The sequence below is a fragment of the Macrobrachium rosenbergii genome, chromosome 45, assembly GCF_040412425.1.
Source record: "Macrobrachium rosenbergii isolate ZJJX-2024 chromosome 45, ASM4041242v1, whole genome shotgun sequence".
In the NCBI taxonomy this organism is placed as follows: domain Eukaryota; kingdom Metazoa; phylum Arthropoda; class Malacostraca; order Decapoda; family Palaemonidae; genus Macrobrachium; species Macrobrachium rosenbergii.
Window position 1 is genome coordinate 19731066 of NC_089785.1, and position 22957 is coordinate 19754022.

At 37.1% G+C, this 22957-nt stretch overlaps 1 protein-coding gene across 21 annotated transcripts in view; it reads right to left on the reverse strand.

Moving 5' to 3' along the window:
* Hk (Hyperkinetic) overlaps nt 1–22957 on the reverse strand; it is a 489203-nt gene that overhangs the window by 170096 nt on the left and 296150 nt on the right. Inside the window, exon 1 of one of the 21 annotated variants that reach the window (XR_010850476.1) lies at nt 5032–5069. The exons of 19 other annotated variants lie outside the window; for them this stretch is intronic. Coding sequence is in view for 1 of the 2 variants with exons in the window: in XM_067088610.1 (XP_066944711.1) it covers nt 5032–5054 (23 nt within the window). In the remaining variant the exon portion in view is untranslated. Of the gene's footprint in view, nt 1–5031; nt 5079–22957 lie in introns of those variants that run through there. One more of the 21 variants, XM_067088610.1, reaches the window with a different exon arrangement.

Sequence of the window (22957 nt, forward strand, 5' to 3'; positions counted from 1 at the left end):
CCGGGTTGCATCCTGCCTCCTTAGGAGTCCATCATTTTTCTCACTATGTGCGCTGTTTCCAGTAGCACACTTTTCTGCATGAGTCCTGGAACTACTTCGGCATCCAGTTTTTCCAGATTCCTTTTCAGGGATCTTGGGATCGTGCCTATTATTATTATTATTATTATTATTATTATTATTATTATTATTATTATTATTATTATTCAGGCTTCCAAAGAATATTAAGGTGTTCATTGGGAAGAAGCAGGAGAAATTAAAGGGAAACACAGAGAGAGGTGATCTCGCTTACTAAAAAAAAAAAAAATTAATAAACAGATAAAAATGTATTAAAATGCAAGAAGAACAGTATATACAGTTCGAGGCAAATTTAATACTGCTGGAAGGCTTGTCCGCTCTCAAACAGGAATGGACCACCACAAGAAATGAGCCTTTCTCGTCACCCAATGTTACTAGGAAATTCGGGTCATGTAGAGTTCATGGCAATTGTTCCATCCGCTGCATTCAATTTATATAGATTTTTTTAAATCTTTCTAAGATGCTTTTTCTGTCTTACTGCATTCCGGCTGTAACTCTCCCAAGTCTGTCATTCTGTCTTGAAAGAGGGTCTTCTAGTACATAAATACAGGACTCTGGATCACCATAATTATTGCAAACGTATTGTGATTTCAATGATCTTGTATGTTTATTCAAACACGCACAATACTTATACATACATTTATACACACGAGCACACAAACAAATACATAATATATATATGCATATACTGTATATATAAAAAATATATATATATATTCATATACATATATAGTGTGTGTGTATGTATGTACGTATGTATGTATATATTATACAAACAAATATATATGCATACAGATATAAACATATGTATATATATATATATATATATATATATATATATATATATATATATATATATATATATATATATATATATATATACGTACATGTATATATATACATACAGTCTCCACACATAAAATCAGCTAAGGTGTCAGCTGTAACTCAAGTTATGGCACCCAAAAATTTACTGCATATTAGCCATGCAAAGTTTTCCTGCCTGGCGCAGACACAGAGAGAGAGAGAGAGAGAGAGAGAGAGAGAGAGAGAGAGAGAGAGAGAGAGAGAGAGAGAGAGAGAGATGCACACACACACATATATATATACATATACGCAGCTTCGACCGGAAATTGAATCCGAGATTCGTATTTTACGACCCAATTTCGGAACCACTTACATTTTCCTGACCGAAAAAAAAAAAACTTGACAATTTATATGTGGAGAGATTACTGCAAGGAGAATTGCGATTGTTCTGAGGGCCTTCGAAATCCGGAAGCTTAATTCAGTTGGTCTGAGACTGAAGGGATTTAAGTGGTAACGGAAGGGAGTGCATGTATGTATGTATGTATGTATATAGACATATTATACTAAATGACTAATTCACTGCTGAGGTTAACAGAACACACTGCCTTAGCACTAAACTGATTCCCGATCCTCTTGCAAGTGTGTCGAGTGTCACGACCACTGATTTCAAATGAGACACGGGAAGGACATATTTTCAAAACCACACCAACACTAATGGACATGTCATTTATAACCTAAACGAGAAACAACACTGACAACAATACGGGATCGGGACAACAACACTGTGAAACAACACTGAAAATGAAACCAGGATCAAACCAAGGACAAATACAAACAGCAAAGAGAAACAACACTGTAAAGGAAAACAGAATCAAACCAAGAAGACATAGAAACAGCACTGAGAAACAACACTGAAAAGAAAACAGGATCAAACTGAGAACAAACAGAAACAGCACTGAGAAACAACACTGTAAAGGAAAACAGGATCAAACCAAGGACAAAAAGAAACAGCACTGAGAAACAACACTGAAAAAGAAAACAATATCAAACCAAGGACAAATAGAAACATTACTGAGAAACATCACCGACGCCGCAAACGGGATCAAACCAATAACAAAGAAAAAATGCACTGAGAAACAGCACTGAGAGTCTAAAGAAGAAGAAGAAGAAGAGAGAGAAGGAAGGAAGGAGGAGGCAGTCGGAACAGGGGCAATAATAATGCACGCTGCAGATATTGTGGATCATCGGAGATGGCGGAACCAATTCCCGTCCCGTCGATAATGCTTGGTAGATCCTTGAACGAAAGAGACAACAAGCGCGATGCATAATAACGCCTTCTTATTAAGAGTATTTCTTTTATATATATATATATATATATATATATATATATATATATATATATATATATATATATATATATATATTAGTATAATATCTTTTCCTTACTGAGGGTCGCTTCGCAGGTAAAGTACCTCACTATCAGTCACTGTCGTATTCATATTACACCCACTCAAGCGAGGCTGAACCACTTGTGCAAATAACTTCCGTGTACGCACACACACAAACACACACATATATAAATATATAAATAAATAAAAAAGATAGGTGATTAGATAGATAGCATATGTATGCTTATAATGTCTTTATATGACTATACGTGCAAGAACACATATAATAAATGACCTTTTAACGTATTAATATATGTCCATATATACGTACATAAGATATATATAAAAATATCCTCTTTTAGAAGAAGAAGAAGAAGAAGAAGAAGAAGAAGAAGAAGAAGAAGAAGAAGAAGAAGAAGAAGAGGAAGAAGAAGAAGGCAAACAAATAAAGCACGTGAAGAGACGGCAGGCAATGAAACCATCCAACCTCGCAACACAAATTCAGGTCCATAAAAGAAACCCATTTTCTCTGATCCGCACAAAGTGCTTTTAAGAAACTCACAGAGAGAGAGAGAGAGAGAGAGAGAGAGAGAGAGAGAGAGAGAGAGAGAGAGAGAGAGAGAGAGAGAATATTTATGTGCATATATATATATATATATATATATATATATATATATATATATATATATATATATATATATATATATATATATATATTGTATATATATATATATATATATTTGTATATATTAATAAATATATATATATATATATAAATATATATATATATATATATATATATATATATATATATATATATATATATATATATAATGCACGTGTGTGTGAACAATGACACGCTGTCTATCAAGCAAAAAGTATATAAAAAAAAACAAGTGAAAACAAAGTCAATACTCATTACACGAGTATGGCCGCGCGTGTTCGTGCGTGCATGCATGCGTGCGGGCGGTCAGCAGAGGCGTGGTCAGAAGGCCTCTCCTCGCTTACCCCCATTTGACGCGAATAACCTGTGCTAGGAAGATACAATTCTCTCTATCAACCTTCTTAGGTCAATGGTGTGATTGGTGAGCTTGTATCTGGGATGGGTGGGATGGTAAAGGGTGGGAGGGGGAAGGGGTAGAGTGATGGGTACAGTGACAGGCAGCGTTTAATCACACAAACAAGCACGTGGCTACCTCTTTCACCTTAACCTTGAACTTTGGCCGCCAAATATGCCGGCTGTGAGGTATGAATGGTGTTGCGATGCAGACAATGGTATTAATCAGTATCGCACATACATATTTCCCCAGATGTATCGCTTGGAAAATGTAAAATTGGGTTTGTATCCCGACTGATTTCGCCTTTGGGGCTGCAGGACCCTGAAGATGTCTTAGAAAATTAAAGACGAAACCGGTCAAGATTTATAACATGTTTAATATTTTCCTTTGGTACACATAGTGTTTTGGTGATTGCAAGCACTAACATTTACCCACTGACTTTCAACTGCAAAAATGTATATGTTGAATATTCCTGTAGCTTCTACAGTACTACAAACCGCATGGGATTATTAACGTCATAGGACAACATTTTTCTGAACATAAAAAATGAACAAAAGCGGTGTTTCTTCCAGGATAACTCAACGCAATATACCTGCTATCCCTGACTGCTAGCATAGTACAGACAAGGTCAAACCAAAGAGCAAAGGTCAGTAACTGAACTAACTATAAGAAAAATTGACGCAAAATTGACACATTTGGTCCAGTGGGATTTCTTTCACATAGTATTTTCAACAAGACACTTCTTGATCTTAACTACTAAAACAAGTAAATCATGAGCCGAAGTTTATTCGGCGCAGTCGAGTTTTCTGTACAGCGTAAAATGCTGTATGAAACTCTCAGCCGGCCGTGGTGGCCTGTGTTGTTGCGGTGCCAGACGCACTATCATGGCTAACTTTAACCTTAAATAAAATAAAAACCACCGAGGCTAGAGGGCTGCAATTTGGTATGTTTGATGATTGGAGGGTGGATGATCAGCATCCCAATTTGCAGCCCTCTGGCCTCAGTAGTTTTTAAGGTCTGAGGGCGGACAGAAAAACTGCGGACGGACAGATAAATAGCCATCTCATCAGTTTTCTTTTACAGAAAACTAAAAGTGGTCTTGGAAGAAAATAAGAGCTTGACCACACAAAGTGGTTCTCTAGCTTGAAGGCAAAAGTAGCCCTGTAACTTATATTCCTTTTGAACAAGCTCGTGAAGGAACGAAGGAACACCATCCCAACGCACTACTAACACAATTTAGTCCTGACCCTCTGAGGGCGCAGGTTCCCTTGTGGGACCGGGCATACGACTGTACTTTGAGTAATTTGACAATTTCCCCGCACCTTCACCGGAAAATTTAATCTGGGCAGGGCGCGAGAGAAAAATTTCCTTGGGCACTCTCTCACACAAACACAAAACGTTTCACTTTCTCTAGCACACATTTTGAGCGAGCTGAATGCTTTCTACTGTCGTTTCTGCACCAACACGACCTTTCGTCTTTCGACCGGCAGGTAGAAGTAGAACAAAATCTACTTCGAAACAGACGAAACTACACGAATCTACTCAAAATGTGCACAGTTCTCGTATTTCTACTGTAGCAGGTTGGCAATTCATCTTCACAAACTTCTCCCCAGAAACACGGCCCTTAAAAATCCCAACCAACAGGGGGCCCAGGATAAAAAAAAAACATGTGGGGCCCAAGAGGCCACCCACTGCCAAAAACTTACGGAGGACTGTCGTCTCCGTCCATGTTCCGTCACAGAACCAGTCAGACTGACATGTAACGAAAGAATTATTTGTGTACTAAGTGTCAGGTCACTACCTCCCACCTCAGGGAAGGGGGGAGGAGGTGGAGGAGGAGGAGGAGGAGGAGGAGGAGGAGGAGGAGGAGGAGGAGGAGGAGGAGGAGGAGGGGGAGTGGCCCACCAAACATGCGGCACACATGCTTAAATATGCATGGCACAGATATTCCACACATGCGCCCGCTTATCACCTAATGTGTTTTCTCGGGACGAGATTATATTGGACTGCGGTAGTTTTGCGAGGTGATGACTAAGAAAATCTCACGACAGTGAGAGAGAGAGAGAGAGAGAGAGAGAGAGAGAGAGAGAGAGAGAGAGAGAGAGAGAGAGAGAGAGGTTACTTACGGTTTTTGCAACGGACCACTTACAAATTTTAGCTCTCAAGAAAGAGATACTATTATACTCTAGCTAGTAGGAGAGAGAGAGAGAGAGAGAGAGAGAGAGAGAGAGAGAGAGAGAGAGAGATTGTCACGGGTGGGGTGGGGGTAGGGGTAGCATGGGAGGGTGGGGGCCCACTCACGCTTCATTTTGGGAGCGTTAAACTATACTAACTTGACCGTTCAAGGAGTAAGAGGATCAATATTAGAAATGGAATATTCTCTTAAATGAAACAGATATTAGATGTGGAATTTTCTCTTTAAAGAAGCAAATATTAGAAGTGGAATATTCCATTAAATTATCTTAAATTAATTAGAAGTGGAATATTCTCTTTAAAGAAGCAAATATTAGAAGTGGAATATTCCATTAAATGAAGCAAATATTAGAAGTGAAATATTCGCTTTAATGAAGCAAATATTAGAAGTGAAATATTCTCTTAAATGAAGCAAATATTAGCGGTGGAATTTTCTCTTAAATAAAGCAAATATTAGAAGTGGAATATTCTCATAAATGAAGTAAATATTAGAAGTGGAATATTCTCATAAATGAAGCAAATATCAGAAGTGGAATATTCTCTTAAATGAAGCAAATATCAGAAGTGGAATATTCTCATAAACGAAGCAAATATCAGAAGTGGAATATTCTCTTAAATGAAGCAAATATTAGAAGTGGAATATTCTCTTAAATGAAGCAAATATTAGAAGTGGAATATTCTCTTAAATGAAGCAGATATTAGAAGTGGAATATTCTCTTAAATGAAACAAATTGTCTGATTCATTAGGAGGAAAGTCTGTAATTATCCAATAGAAACAGTCGCAGCATAAGTCCTTATAATACCACTAATAACAATTGTATAGTAAAGATACAAATATTAATAACGATGATGATGATAATCATAATCATCATCATGAATAATAATAATAAAAAAAATAATAATAATAATAATAATAATAATAATAATCAACTCTGTACTAATGGTAAATATCCACAAAATCAATGATGTGATAATAATAATAATCATCATCATGACCGTATCAATAATAATAATAATAATAATAATAATAATAATAATAATAATAGTAGTAGTGATAGTATTAGTTAGTAAAAACGCCTGTAATAATAAAAAAAAATACAATCCCGTACAACAATGCAGATAATAATTTAAATAAAAACAGCGCATTAAAAGTTCATAAACTTACGAAGGTCACTACAGAAGAAAGGTAAATATTATTCACCAAGGTGACTGTTACCCAAAATAACCACTGGTTACCAGAGAGAGAGAGAGAGAGAGAGAGAGAGAGAGAGAGAGAGAGAGAGAGAGAGAGAGAGAGAGCTTAGTAACGGTATTTTTTTTGTATTGAAGAACTTAAAATCTTTAGCTGTCATGAAAGCGAAAGTATTATACTTTAGCTGACAGTGAGAGAGAGAGAGAGAGAGAGAGAGAGAGAGAGAGAGAGAGAGAGAGAGAGAGAGAGAGAGAGAGAGAGTTTTGTGATTGCGTGTTGCGCTCTCACACGACACTTGGTCGACACTCCCCGCTACCATTGATTTTCCAACGACAGTACACTCAGTGGATCGTCTAGACTACACTCCGTACACGCTGCAATGTACACTTAGGTACACCCTCCAGAGAGTATACTCTTACATTAAAAATACACTCAAGAACACTGACGTCATTACGTGTGTATATATATATATATATATATATATATATATATATATATATATATATATATATATATATATATATATATATATATATATATATATATATATATATAATAAAAATACTGTCCAGTGATTACCACTCCCGAATCATCAAGACGGGCCCTGGGATCGATTCCGTGCGAGGGAAAAAGAAGACTTACATCCATATCCTAAATAAATCCATTGTGCCTCTGTTAACTTGGGCAGGGAATTATGTTGAATACGGTGGATCATTGCCACGGTGCAAGATGGCAGTAGGGGTTGCAACTTCACCCCAAACTGTTTCTAAATCAAGATTAAGGAATGCAGAATAAGGAATAATAAGGAATAAGGAATAAAGAATAATGTCCAAGATCAAACTAGGCCCAGGCTCAAGAAACAGGCTAGAACGTTCCATAGTATTACTTCTATAACTGGTAATCTTTCCTGTTCTTAAGTATGAAGACTATAAAAACAGGCTTCTAAAACTGCTAATCTTTCCTGTTCTTAAGTATGAAGGCTATAAAAAATAGGCTTCTATAATTGTTAATCTTTCCTGTTCTTAAGTATGAAGATTATAAAAAATAGGCTTCTAAAACTGCTAATCATGTTCTTAAGTATGAAGTCTATAAAAAATAGGCTTCTATAACTGCTAATCTTCCCTGTTCTTAAGTATGAAGACTATAAAAAATAGGCTTCTATAACTGCTAATCTTAGCCGTTCTTAAGTATGAAGGCTATATAAAATAGGCTTCTATAATTGCTAATCTTTACTGTTCTTAAGTATGAAGACTATAAAAAATAGGCTTCTAAAACTGCTAATCTTTCCTGTTCTTAAGTATGAAGACTATAAAAAATAGGCTTCTATAACTGCTAATCTTTCCTGTTCTTAAGTATGAAGACTATAAAAAAAAAATAGGCTTCTATAACTGCTAATCATTCCTATTCTTAAGTATGAAGACTATAAAAATAGGCTTCTAAAACCCTGCTAATCTTTCCTGTTCTTAAGTATGAAGACTATAAAAAATAGGCTTCTATAACTGCTAATCTTTCCTGTTCTTAAGTATGATGACTATAAAAAATAGTCTTCTATAACTGCTAATCTTTCCTGTTCTTAAGTATGAAGACTATATAAAATGGGCTTCTATAATTGTTAATCATTCCTGTTCTTAAGTACGAAGACTATAAAAAATAGGCTTCTAAAACTGCTAATCTTTCCTGTTCTTAAGTATGAAGACTATAAAAAATAGGCTTCTAAAACTGCTAATCTTTCCTGTTCTTAAGTATGAAGACTATAAAAAATAGGCTTCTATAACTGCTAATCTTTCCTGTTCTTAAGTATGAAGACTATAAAAAATAGGCTTCTATAACTGCTAATCTTTCCTGTTCTTAAGTATGAAGACTATAAAAAATAGGCTTCTAAAACTGCTAATCTTTCCTGTTCTTAAGTATGAAGACTATAAAAATAGGCTTCTATAACTGCTAATCTTTCCTGTTCTTAAGTATGAAGACTATAAAAATAGGCTTCTATAACTGCTAATCTTTCCTGTTCTTAAGTATGAAGACTATAAAAAATAGGCTTCTATAACTGCTAATCTTTCCTGTTCTGTAGTGTGAAGACTATAAAAATAGGCTTCAAAACTAATCTTTCCTGTTCTTAAGTATGAAGACTATAAAAATAGGCTTCTATAACTGCTAATCTTTCCTGTTCTTAAGTATGAAGACTATAAAAAATAGGCTTCTATAACTGCTAATCTTTCCTGTTCTTAAGTATGAAGACTATAAAAAATAGGCTTCTATAACTGCTAATCTTTCCTGTTCTTAAGTATGAAGACTATAAAAAATAGGCTTCTATAACTGCTAATCTTTCCTGTTCTGTAGTGTGAAGACTATAAAAAATAGGCTTCTAAAACTGCTAATCTTTCCTGTTCTTAAGTATGAAGACTATAAAAAATAGGCTTCTATAACTGCTAATCTTTCCTGTTCTGTAGTGTGAAGATTAGACAGTATGACACTGACTATCAATATAACCATAACCACCAAGTCTAACCTATATATAACCACAAAGTCTAGCCTTTATGTACCCACCATGTCTAACCTGTATACAACCACCAAGTCTAACCTGTATTTAACCAGAAAGTCCAGTCTTTATATAACCACCAAGTCTAACCTGTATATAACCACAAAGTCTAGTCTTTATATAACCACCACGTCTAACTTGTAACCAGAGGTATAGGATAGGCCACCGCCGGTACGTGGTTAAAGTTTCATGGGCCGCGGCTCATACAGCATTATACCGAGACCACCGAAAGATAGATCTGTTTTCGGTGGCCTTGGTTATACGCTGTACAGAAAACTTGATTGCGCCGAAGAAAATTCGGCGCATTTTTTACTTTTTTCTTGATGCAAAGACAGGCACGACCAACCTAGATCCCCTTTCCAGCCCAGACCCGGAGGACATCAATTGAGAGGAAGGTTACGGAAGTTAAGAGGTTTCAAAGTCCCTTAAAGTAATGTTGTGAGTCAGGAAAAACAGAAGCAGAAAGTGAACTCAGAATCTTGACAGGGAAGGAAAATAACAGGTTATGTTAATTATCGACTGGAGCCATTCAATTGTTATAGGATATCAATGTGACCCAATTTTATTATTATTTTTTTTTTTTTACTTTTCAGTCTACCAATGCATCAGTGAGGTGGTAAAGTAAAACCACTGCTAATATATACCAATGACACTTAGCACTATTTCAAGGACAAAGAAGAGGCCGCTATATCACCCTTTACTTTAAAACGCACTTTGTCAAATGTTCTCTCCTTAACGGGAGAATTAATCTTATATTACGACTGCCTTTCCAAGCAGTTAATAATCCCATAATGTCTTCCTTTCGCTACCTCCACCATATCATAAAGCAGAATCGTATGAAGTCGGGCAAACTAACACGCACAAACACACACCCCTATTTATGTGTTTGGGAAGCGAACAGGCCCTCCACAGGGCACCTGTTTGGAAAACAGGGAGACGGGGGATGTCTTTTTCACGGGCCTTCTAAATCACGTCAGAAATTGTCGACGGCGACAAAACTGCGCCTTTTCCCATTAGGTCGCTTTTACGAGATTACAGGAGGAGGAGGAGGAGGAGGAGGAGGAGTCTCCTCCTCCTCCTCCGCTCTTTTTAAGGGTGCGGTTATTTTCGAAGGCCCTGTTTCATGAATATTTTTCGAATGAATTACGCGGCGCTTATGCAGGGCTGCATAAATTCAACGCCTTTATTTTCAAGAGGTTCGGACGATATTAGGAGCGAGCTTGTTGGCGCGCGCTGGAACCCGGCGCTGATGTCTCTCCTAGCCTCCCGATCCCCTACCTAACCCGCCCCCACCCGGGACGGACAAACAGGTTTGTAGGAGGAGGGTGGGTGTCTCCCCTATCCTCCCATTTCCCTACCTACCCTGTCCCTACCCGGGGTGGACAAACAGATTTTCAGGAGGAGGGTGGATGACTCCCCTGCCCTCCCGTTCCCGTAGCTACCCCGGCCCCACCCGGGGCGGACAAAGAGGTTTGCATGAGGAGGGTGGATGTCTCACCTACCCTTCTGTTCCCTAACTACCCCGCTCCCACCTGTGGCGGACAAACCGGTTTGCAGGGGGTGGGTGGCTGTGTCATGTCTCCCCTACTGTCTCCCGGGGGAGGACAAACAAGGTATCCTGATATCTGCTGAATTAATAACGCACCTGTGATCCAAAAGAACAGACATTCGAAAATCCATAATTACAAATTGAAGAAGCTAAGAAAAACATCATTTGTATATAAATCCATCCTCCAACCATCAAACATACCAAATTACAGCCCTCTAGCCTCACTAGTTTTGGTTTTATTTGAGGTTAAAGTTAGCCATAATCGTGCTTCTGGCAACGATATAGTATAGGCCACCACCGGGCAGTGGTTAAAGTTTCATGGGCCGTGACTCATACAGCATTATACCGAGACCACCGAAAGACATCTGTTTTCGTGTCCTTGATTATACGCTGTAGCGGCTGCACAGAAAACTCGATTGCGCCGAAGACTCTTCGGCAAATTTATTACTTGTTTTTCATTGTTTTGCTATATTCTCCGTCTCTGCAGTTCTTTACTTAGTTTGTTTCATTACTCTCTCTCTCTCTCTCTCTTTTTGGATCCAAAAATGGGCAACATTCTGCGTTGCTAAAATGCATTCCGTTCTTGGAGAATATTCTCTCTCTCTCTCCAAACTTCCAAGTGTATTTTTCGCAATAATATAAAAAAAAACAATCACATATTCATCAAAATATTTGTCTCCAAGTTGCAATATTTTCCCTCTCTCCCCCTTCCCACAACACACTGACATTCCACGGAGACACTAACTTTGTGTTTATTAGTTTGTCAGTTTTTGCAAACGGCGGCAAATTCATCAGATACTTTCTTCTCAAACTCCGTACTTCATAACGAGGACACGGGAAGACGTTTGTTTTTTGCTTGATACAACCAAACTGTCATTATTTTTTGTTGGTTTTATCTAATATTATTCTTCATTTTTTCTTTCTTATTTTAACACTGAATTTTACTAGTATGTCATCATTCACCCATTCACTGTTAATCATATCAATTTATATATTTCCCTTTTATTTCGGCGCCGAATAATTTTGATGGGTTCGGGGCTTGGCATTCAAGACCTAAATTCCATAACCAATCAATCAGCCAGATTGTGGAATCTTAAAGCTTTTTCTTTTGGTTTCACTTACTAGCTATAGTCTTCTTTTTATCAGAGAGCGAGCGTATAGCATTTTCAGTTTTCTGTCCGCCCTCAGGTCTTAAAACTTACTGAGGCTAGAGGGCTGCAAATTGGCATGTTGATCATCCACCACCCAATCATCACACATACCAAATTACAGCCCTCTAGCCTCAGTAGTTTTTATTTTATTTACGATTCAAGTAAGCCATGATCGTGCGTCTGGTAACGTTATAGGCCACGGCACCACCGGGCCGTGGCTGAAAGTTTCATGGGACGCGGCTCATACAACTTATTCAGTGCAGCCTCAGATTTCAATTCTATAGAACGACAAAATAAATGAGTAGACTCAATAAATATTTTCGTACATTTTTCTATCAATAACAATGCAAAATTTTGAGTCTATGAAGCTTAGGTGACTTTCTGAACCTGAAAAAATCATTCAAACCAATCTCCAAAATTGGGTGACCTTCTGGTCCTAAAACAATTCTTCAAAAGAATCCCAAAGATTAGGTGACTTCCTGAACCTAAAAGAATCCTTCAAAACAATCCCAGAAATTAGATGAACTAAAAAAAAAAAATCCTTCAAAACAATCCCCAAAATTGAGAGACTTTCAGATCCTAAAACAATCCCCCAAAACAATCGCGAAAATCAGGTGGACCTCTGACCTTTAATCCCTCAAAAAACAACGGCCAGCAACGCTTCCTAATATTAGGTGACCTTCTGACCTGCAACAACAATTCCACAATCGCTCTACAAATTTTGGTGACCTTGGTACCTCCATACAAGAGGTAACAAAATTAAGGCTGACCTGAAAATACGACACTTCCAACCCTTAGCCCCACACACACAAACAAACACACCCCGCCCCCTCGACACACACAAACAAGGGAACTAATTTCGGCCCCGTCCATGAATATGCAAGGCCTAAAAGGAATGTTTATTAGTTGGTGGGAATTCGTAGGCCTGAATGGGCAGGCCTAAACAGTTAGACGGGATTTTGGGTTAGACGCGAGGATTCAAAATAACAATAACAATGGTCGCAGCTCTTGTACCATAGCAGGCAATTAAATTGAGAAACTATACACACACACATATACATATACTGTATATATACATACATGGATCTTTCACTGTAATGAAAGAACAATTCACACAAACGACAGAATCGAACTGAAATTTACGAACACCCTAATTACCCCATTCTATGAACACCGTAACATGGAGTAATTTGTTAATTACCAAGTAATTGAATAATGAATGAATAACCAGTTTCATTATGAACGTCCAATTGAGTCCCACATAAATAAATTATACTTATTTTAGGGAGTTATTAAATTTTTCAACAGGTCTGTTATGACAGTTGAGTTTGGCTGCTCGTTTCCGAGGCAGGGATACACATATTGGGTAAGCGCCTGGCTTTGATATGGTGCAAAACTAATCATACATACATACATACATACATACATACATACATACATACACACACGTAATATATGTCTATATGTATATATATATAAAGATATATATATATATATATATAAATAAAGATAAAATATATATATATAAACACTATCCTTTATGTTAGATGACATATTAATATAAATATATATATATATTTATATATATATATATATATATATATTTTCGTATATGTTAGATGACATATTAATATAAATATATATATATATATATATATATATATACATTATATATATACATACATATATATATATATATATATATATATATATATATAAATATATATATATATTATATATATATATATATATATATATATATATATATATATATATATATATATATATATATATATATATATATATATACATAACATTCAAAATGGCCACTTCCATACATAACAGAACTTTCCGCTCCAAAGATATTAAAAATGAAATATATATTTGCTAACAATGAATTTATTGCAAGGATGGATGCAATGATATATTTGTCCTTTTGCCTGAATCGAATGTATAACTTGTACGCTTAAGAACTGAACTGAAAATAGAATTTAGGCCACAGGCCAAGCACTGGGACCTATGAGGTCATTCAGCGCTGAAACGGAAACTGACAGTGAAAGGTTTGAAAGGTGTAACAGGAGGAAAACCTCAGAGCAGTTGCACTATGAATCAATTGCTAGGAGAGGGTTGAGGAAAGTAAGATGGAAGAAAGAGAATATGAAAGGAGGTACAGTAAAAGGAACAAAAGGGGTTGCAGCTAAGGGGCCGAAGGCACGTTGCAAAGACCCTTAAGTAATGCCTACTTGCAAGGTTATACAGAAACAATTGAATCTATAAATTCCAGAAGAATAAAAATATTTAATATGCAGCGCCTCCGGGTTAGAAAATACCGCGATTCTCAAATCAGAGGATATAACGAGGTAAGGAGGGTATACAAAGGAAGAAGAGAAATTACGAGACTATAAAGATATAAAAAGCACCCGCTGAAGTCAAATAATTATCAAATCCCGGGATATAAGGATATACTAAAGAGCATAAAAGACAAGAGGGACATTATCCACGGGATATAAAACGCTCCGGCTATAAAGAAACTGACGATGAATTTCAGGTGAGTATCGACATGCGGTTACAGGATATAACTGGCAAAAAGACACTAACATAAACTGAAGATGCCAAGCTTTTCGGATATAAAGAGATATAAAATCTAAAAGACATACACGGCACTATGACAAACTGAAGTTATAGGACAAGGTCCCGACTGGTTATAACTCTGGATATAAAAGAAATTAAAATATTAAAATACAGACGACATTAAGTGATACTTAAGATAAAATAACTGGCCCCATTGTAACTGACTCATCATGAGAGAGAGAGAGAGAGAGAGAGAGAGAGAGAGAGAGAGAGAGAGAGAGAGAGAGAGAGAGAGAGACTGAAGATATAACGAAAGGCCCCAACTGTAGTTAACTAATTATGCATTTTGCACTCTAGTTGGCTCATTATCATTCCAAGATATAACACAAAGGAGAGAGAGAGAGAGAGAGAGAGAGAGAGAGAGAGAGAGAGAGAGAGAGAGAGAGAGAGAGAGAGAACTAATTATGCATTTCATATTGCACTTGACTCATTACAATTCCAAGACATAACACAAAAGGCAAAGAAGAGAGAGAGAGAGAGAGAGAGAGAGAGAGAGAGAGAGAGAGAGAGAGAGAGAGAGAGAGAGAGTCCCAGACTGCATTCAACTAATTATGCATTTCATACTGCACTTGACTCAATATACTTCCAGGATGATACAAGACAAAAGAGAGAGAGAGAGAGAGAGAGAGAGAGAGAGAGAGAGAGAGAGAGAGAGAGAGAGAGAGAGAGAAGACCACGACACACTGAACATATAACGAAATTGCCCCCGCCCCCTCCCCTCATACTGCAGTCAACTAAGCATGCATTTCTCATGCAGCCAGCAAACCCAACCCCGGGTTCATGGATGCGCCCCCACTCTTATCCTCCCCTCCCAAAAAAAAGGCTGGCATTAAAAATGCGACAATCCACTGCGACTGTCATCTGCTCTGGTTGTTGTCGCAATGATTGTCGCTCCGGATATGTAAATATTAATGGAGCTACTGTAAAAGCCGTGGTGTTATTCAAATGCAGAGAGAGAGAGAGAGAGAGAGAGAGAGAGAGAGAGAGAGAGAGAGAGAGAGAGAGAAAAGAGAGAGAGAGAGAGAAAGAATTTCAGTTATCTATTAAATCCTGATATATATATACATATATATATATATATATATATATATATATATATATATATATATATATATATATATATATATATATATATTTCCGCAAACGGAAGTCTTCGGAATACGAAGAAATCCATAAGAACTCCGCAAAGAAGCCACGGACACACACACATCTCTCTCTCTCTCTCTCACTTTCTTCAAAAAAAAAAAGAAAAGAAAGAAAAAAGTCTGACGTCGGTTGAGAAAAAGTTAGACTAATTAAGCCTGTTGTCATTTTGCTAATGAGACAAACTCCAGAAACGTGATGAATAGCGTAGACGGAATATCAAAGCAGAAGAAGAAGAAGAAGAAGAAGAAGGAGGAGGAGGAGGAGGAGGAGGAGGAGGAGGAGGAGGAGGAGGAGGAAGGAGGAGGAGGAGGAGGAGGAGGAGGAGGAGGAGGAGGAGGAGGAAATAAGGAGCAGGAGCAGGAGAAGAAAAATCAGAAGAAGAAGAGAAATCAAAGAAGAAGAAGAAGAAGTTGAAGATAAGAAAAAAAAACTCAGAAGAAGAGAAATCAAATAAGAAGAAGAAGAAGAAGAAGAAGATGAATAAGAAAAAGAAAAATCAGAAAAAGAAAAGAAGAGAAACCAAAGAAGAAGAAGAAGAAGATGATGAATAAGAAAAAGAAAACTCAGAAGAAGAGAAATCAAAGAAGAAGAAGAAGAAGAAGAAGATGAATAAGAAAAAGAAAACTCAGAAGAAGAAGAGAAATCAAAGAAGAAGAAGAAGAAAAAGAAGATGAATCAGAAAAAGAAAAATCAGAAAAAGAAAAGAAGAGAAACCAAAGAAGAAGAAGAAGATGATGAATAAGAAAAAGAAAAATCAGAAGAAGAGAAAAAAAGAGAACTTAAAGAAAAAGAAGAAGATGAATAAAAAAGAAAAATCAGAATAAGAAGAAGAAGAAAAGCGAAATCAAAAGAAGAAGAAGAAGAAGAAGAAGAAGAAGAAGAAGAAGAAGAAGAAGAAGAAGAAGAAGTGTAAGCAAAATGAAAGTTTAAATGGCTCCTTGGTAGAGCACTTGGCTCGTTCTGCAATATCCGCGGTTCGATTCCTATCCTGCCTCTTACCAGTCGACCCACTTGTGACTAGGTACCACCGTGTCTTTTGGGATGAAGCTGCTAGCCCCATGCCCTTCATCCTAAATGCTATCCACCACAGTCGACCAGTGCCCAGGTATCCAATTCACTGGTTAGATCAACAACCACAACGGATTTTCCTGAAAGGAGTCAACTCATGTTTGCCCGTGGGATCGATCCCGGGTCTCTCGTTGGTGAAATAGGTTTGCGTCTCTGTGGGGATGTTTTTTTTTACTTAATGGAAGGTGAAAATATAAAGAAAATCGAGGTTAAAGAAGTTGGACAGCTAAGTGGGAAGAGAACAAAGGGAATGTATCAAAGGAAGGAAGAGAGAGAGAGAGAGAGAGAGAGAGAGAGAGGGTGGTGCTCACGTTTAACTGTATATCAACGTTAATTTCAAAGTATCTGATAATATAAAAGGTTAGAGGTTACAATTCCAACCCTTTTGTTTTGAAAGTATTATTACTATTTTTTTTTTCTTCACACAAGAAGAAATTATAATCACAAACGAATATATAAAGATATAAAAAGCAAATACAACCGGAAAACACGTGTCAAAAACAAAATAAAATAAAAAATATAAAAAAAATTTCTCTCCAGTGAATCATAATAACATGAAGTCTAACAGTAAACGTCTGCTCTACACAGACACCACCAGTGGCAATCATCGTTCATCTGGCAACTCCCGATTCCCCCCACTGCTTCCCACCCCCGTCCCCGGCCTTCCTCGGCCCCATAAAAGAAGATCGTTCAGGCGGAGCTTGTATGAATTTCGGTCGTATAGTAAGAGAAGCATGGCGTCTCTGCCTATTATAAGGGACTAATTCTCTTTTGTATATACGAAGACTGTCTCCAGTTCACAGTAGGCCTACGTAGACCCGATGGCTTTGGCGTTAATTGTTTGTGACGTGACATTGGTCTAAGTATTTTTTTTATAGAGTTCTGTGTATTTTTTTTGTTTAATTTTAGGCTTACCGAAGTCTAGCCGTATGGTGTAGTCTACTGATTCACTGTATAGTCGGTAATGTTTGTACTTTACTGACTCATTAATGTTTAGTCAGGAATGTTTGCACTTTGCTGAATCATTGTTTAGTCAGTAATGTTTGCACTTTACTGACTCATTAATGTTTTGTCTGTCATGTTTGCATGTTACTGACTCACCGTTTAGTCTGCAATTTTGCACTTTACTGACTCATTAATGATTAAACTCCAATGTTTGCACTTTACTGACTAATTAATTTTTAGTCCGGAATGTTTGCACTTTACTGATTCATTAATGTTTAGTCAGGAATGTTTGCACTTTGCTGACCCATTAATGTTTAGTCAGGAATGTTTGCACTTTACTGACTCATTCTTTAGTCTGCAGTTTTGTACTTTACTCACTCATTAATGTTTTGACAGGAATGTTTGGACTTTACTGACTCATTAATGTTTTGTCAGGAACGTTTACACTTTGGTGACTCATTAATGTTTGCACTTTACTGACTCATTAATATTTAGTCAGGAATGTCTGCACTTTGCTGACTCATTAATGTTTAGTCAGGAATGTTTGCAGTTGACTGACTCATTAATGTTTAGTCATTATTGATTGCACTTTACTGACTCACTGATTAGTCAGTAATGTTTGCACTTTATTGACTCACTGATTAGTCAGAAATGTTTGCACTTTACTGACTCACTGATTAGTCAGTAACGTTTGCACTTTACTGACTCATTGTTTAGTCAGTAATGTTTGTAGGTAAATGTTTTATTTTCTACTTCAAACACTTCACTGAAATTGTTAATGCAGAAGTGAATCCCTACTTCAATTCTCAGTCCACACATCATCAATTCCACCGTCATTTCAAAATCTGGTTCTCTTTTCTGCAATGTCTGTTTCACACCTCACACACCCTCTTCATTTGGAGGGGCAATTTCTCTTCGACATTTGCTATTTCATCCTTCATTTCTCCCTACAGCAATTTCATACGCCACTCCCCATTCATGCAAGAACATCAGGAAAAGTAAGGGCACTTGGTCTGTTTGCCATTTCTCGTACCAGGCAATTATTATTATTATTATTATTATTATTATTATTATTATTATTCAGAATATGAACCCCATTCATACTGATCAAGCCCAAGGGGCCACTGAATTGAAATTCAAGCTTCCAACGAATATGGTGTTCATTAGGAAGAAGTAAGAGGAAGTAAAGGGAAATACAGAACGAAGGGATATCACTCATTAAAAAAATTAAAAAAAATAAATTAATAAATAGATAAACATATAAAAATGTATTAGACTGCAAGAAGAACAGTGTCAGGGCAGTAATGCAATGCATTTTCGCTTGAACTTCTGAAGAAATTCCAACTGTAGGACATCCCCTGGAAAGCTGTTCCACCGTCCAACGGTGTGAGGAACAAAGGACCTCTGGAACTGAGAAGTTCGACAGTGAGGCACATTTAACGCATATTGGTGCTACTGTTCAGCCAATCTGGTTGCTCTCTCTCGGCAGATAAAGGGGATCAGGTATCAATTGTGAATGTGAAAGATCCCTGTTGAAATACAACTTATGAAACAGTGACAAACAAGAGACCATCCGTCGATGGTCCAAGCCATGGCTGCTAATATTAGGACTCAGAAACCTACCACCACGAACATCTCTATCTAAAAAGAGATAAATCTGTCAGAAGCGGACATCCACGCCGGAGAACAGTATTCCAGTGAAAGAAGTACAAATGTCCTAAAATAGGTTGCACTGATTTTACCAGTTATAAATATATATGAGATGGATTTACAGATTTTAGGCATACATGCCAAGCACTGGGGCAACTAAGGCCATTCAGCGCTGAAACGGAAACTGAGAGTAAGAGGTTTGAGAGGTGTAACAGGAGGAAAACCTCAAAGCAGTTGTGATATGAATCAATTGTTAGGAGAGGGTGGACAGTAAGATGGAAGAAAGAGAATATGAACGGAGGTACAACAAATTATGATGTGAAATATGTCCGAATTGGAGGAAAAACAGCGGATTTTCGGAGATTTCTTCGCAAAACCAATTTTCACCCTCTAAACATGAATGAGTCAGTAGAGTGCAAATATTCCTGACTAAACATTAATGAATCAGTATTACTGACTGGACAGTGAGTCAGTCAAGTGCAAACATTCCTTACTAAAAATTAATGAGTCAGCAAAGTGCAAACTTACTGACTAAACAGCGAGTCAGTAAAGTACAAACATTACTGATTAAACATTAATGAGTCAGTAAAGTGCAAAAATTACAGATAATACAATCATTAACATTTCGACATTCCCTTCCATAAACTTCAGCAACATCCACGCCATGCCCCTACCCTGAAATACCAACATTCGCAATCCGAACGACATAATTCCAGCAATATTCACGAGTCAACCTGACAACAGCGAGTCATTTCATAACGAAAAATGTGATACGCCGATCTCGCGAATTACGAGGCCAGGTATGATACGCATCTGGGAACATGTATCTCTCGGCCATAACCCCCCCACCTCCCCCAACCTCTAAAACTCTCCCACCCCCTCCCCCCTCCAAATACAAAGCGGGAAGGTCATCTTAAAGTGATACAATCAATTAGAATGGGAGTGAAATGCCATGGCCGGCGAAAAATCCAAATTGTTCGTCGTCGGGGTCCGTGTACGTACGGTGAAATACGACAATAACATTGGGGGATTGGGGAGAAGGAGGGGAGGGGGAGGGCTTTTTCATTCTCTGCCTCTAAACGACTCTCTCACATGATGTCGCTGTCGCTGTCTCTCTCTCTCTCTCTCTCTCTCTCTCTCTTCTCTGACTTCTCTTTTTTCTGCACTGATATACATACATACATACATACATACATACATACATACATACATACATATATATATATATACAGATATACACTATATTTACTACATATATGTGTGTATATATATAATACATTTATATATACATATATAAATATTATATATATAAACAAGCATACATATACAAATTATATATATATATATATATATATATATATATATATATATATATATATATATATATATATATGTGTGTGTGTGTGTGTGTGTATAATATACATACATACACATACATATATATATATATTATATGTGTACAAGAAAAGATAAATCACGAACAGCACGTTCAACCTCATCAAATACATTACGCCAAAGCTAAAACCAACCCAGATGTTAAGCCACTTGTCACAAATTCGAAGCGCCTTTTCCTATCTAAAAAAACATCATGAGCGACACGTTTATTACTCTGAAAGCCAAGTAAACTCCATCTAACCCTCTTTTAACGATAATCCAGGCTCCTCACCACCAGTGCATCAGCCCACGTCACATTTCTTGCACCACACAGCAAACCATTTGTTAGAAAACCGTGTTTTCGGTAAAGCAGTTATTTCAACTTTCAATTTTTCTTCACTTTAGGGGTTCCAAAAGTCCTTCGGCAAAGGAGCCTTTTAAGAAGTTCTGTTAGCCACAGGGCTTTCAAAAGTCCTTTGGCAATGACGTTGCCATAGGTTCTCAGGGAGACAGTCCATTCAGAAGCTCTCTTTCAAACGGTGTCTTGGCTAAGGGGCTTTCAAAAGCCCTCTTGGTCAACTCTTTTGAAAGCCACCTTGGCAAAGGCTCTTTCAAATGGTCTATTGGCAAAGGATCTTTCAAAAACTCTCTTGACAAACAACTTTTAAAAGCCACCTTGGAAATGGTGCTTTTACAAGATCTCTTGGCAAAGGTACTGGTAAGATCCTTCCAGGCAAAAGCACTTGTAGCAAGTGTCTTGGCAAAAGTACCAGTAAAGGCCCTCTTGGAGAAGGCACTAGTAATAGGTCTCTTGACAAAGGCATTAGTAATGTCTCTTTGAAAAGGTACTAGTAAGACCTCTCTTGGCAAAGGTACTTGTAACAGGTCTCTTAACAAAGGCAGTAGTAACAGATCTTTTAACAAAGGCATTTTTAAAAGCTCTTTAGCCAAAGGTATTGGTAAAATCCCTCTTGGCAAAGACACAGAGACACGTTCATGTTTTGGCAAAGGCGCTTGTGAAGGCCTATTTTGGCAAAGGCACTTTTTGTTATTACCTATCGTAGAGTTCTAGATTTTTTTAGGCTCTTTTATCAACAGAGTCCTTTCAAAACATCACCAGACAAAGAAACTTCCTCGATAGAAAGCAAACCAAAAAATAAAAGTAAAACAAAAGGCAGAGTAAAATCTAAATAACAAAACCAATTATAAAATCAGCGTCTAAAACAACCCACTCTAGACCGATAACGGAATCAGTCTAAGGAAGAAGTAATTTATCACACAACAAAATCCCAATATAAAAATGGAATTCGCATAAATATAGGAAACCGAGAGGCCGAGAATTCCTCCCCTGGAAAATAACGTAGTAAAAAGGTATATAAAAATACCATTTGAATGAATGAGGGCATTTTCAAATCCCATTAGAGGCTGACTGTTCAGACGAATTGGACGCCGGCATAAAAATGAGTCTCAACCGATGGCCTGCGGAGAGAGAGAGAGAGAGAGAGAGAGAGAGAGAGAGAGAGAGAGAGAGAGAGAGAGAGAGAGAGAGAGAGAGAGGACAAGGTTTGAACGGTAAGATCTCTTATTTGCTAATCTTCCTGTAAGTTAAATCAGACTTATTTAATTAACGTTATACTTAAAAGTCGTTGATTCATTACTGCGTTTTCTTTCCCTCTCTTTTTCGAAATTAAATTGTCTGGCTCTCCGTTTATTAATGATAATTCTGCATTCGTATCACTACAATTAAACTCACTGCTTGTCAAGTACCAGACTTAACAGACGCAATTCTTGGATATTCATAAAAAAAAAGCAAAGAAAAAACGAATATTAACAGCGTCTATTTCCCTACCAGAAATCTCATTCGCTAGACTTATACACCACTCAGTATTTATTCCGCTACTTCCTATAAGAGATAGAAAAGCCACTCGGCATCTACTATGCAATAAACAATAAAAGAGGTGGAAAAGTAAGAGACAATAAAGAAAGCCCTTGGAGGTCATAATTCAGAATAAAATAGGCAGTAATCTCTACCTTTTTGATGTTCTCAGTAGAAGCTAAAAAAGGCGGGAAATATACATTACACAACAGACCTTCATGCTTGTTGAGTGGCCACGCGTGATGTCATCTGTGCATTTTTATTCTGTAATAAATCTTTTGAATTGCTTGGGGTAACTAAGTGTTTATATATATATAT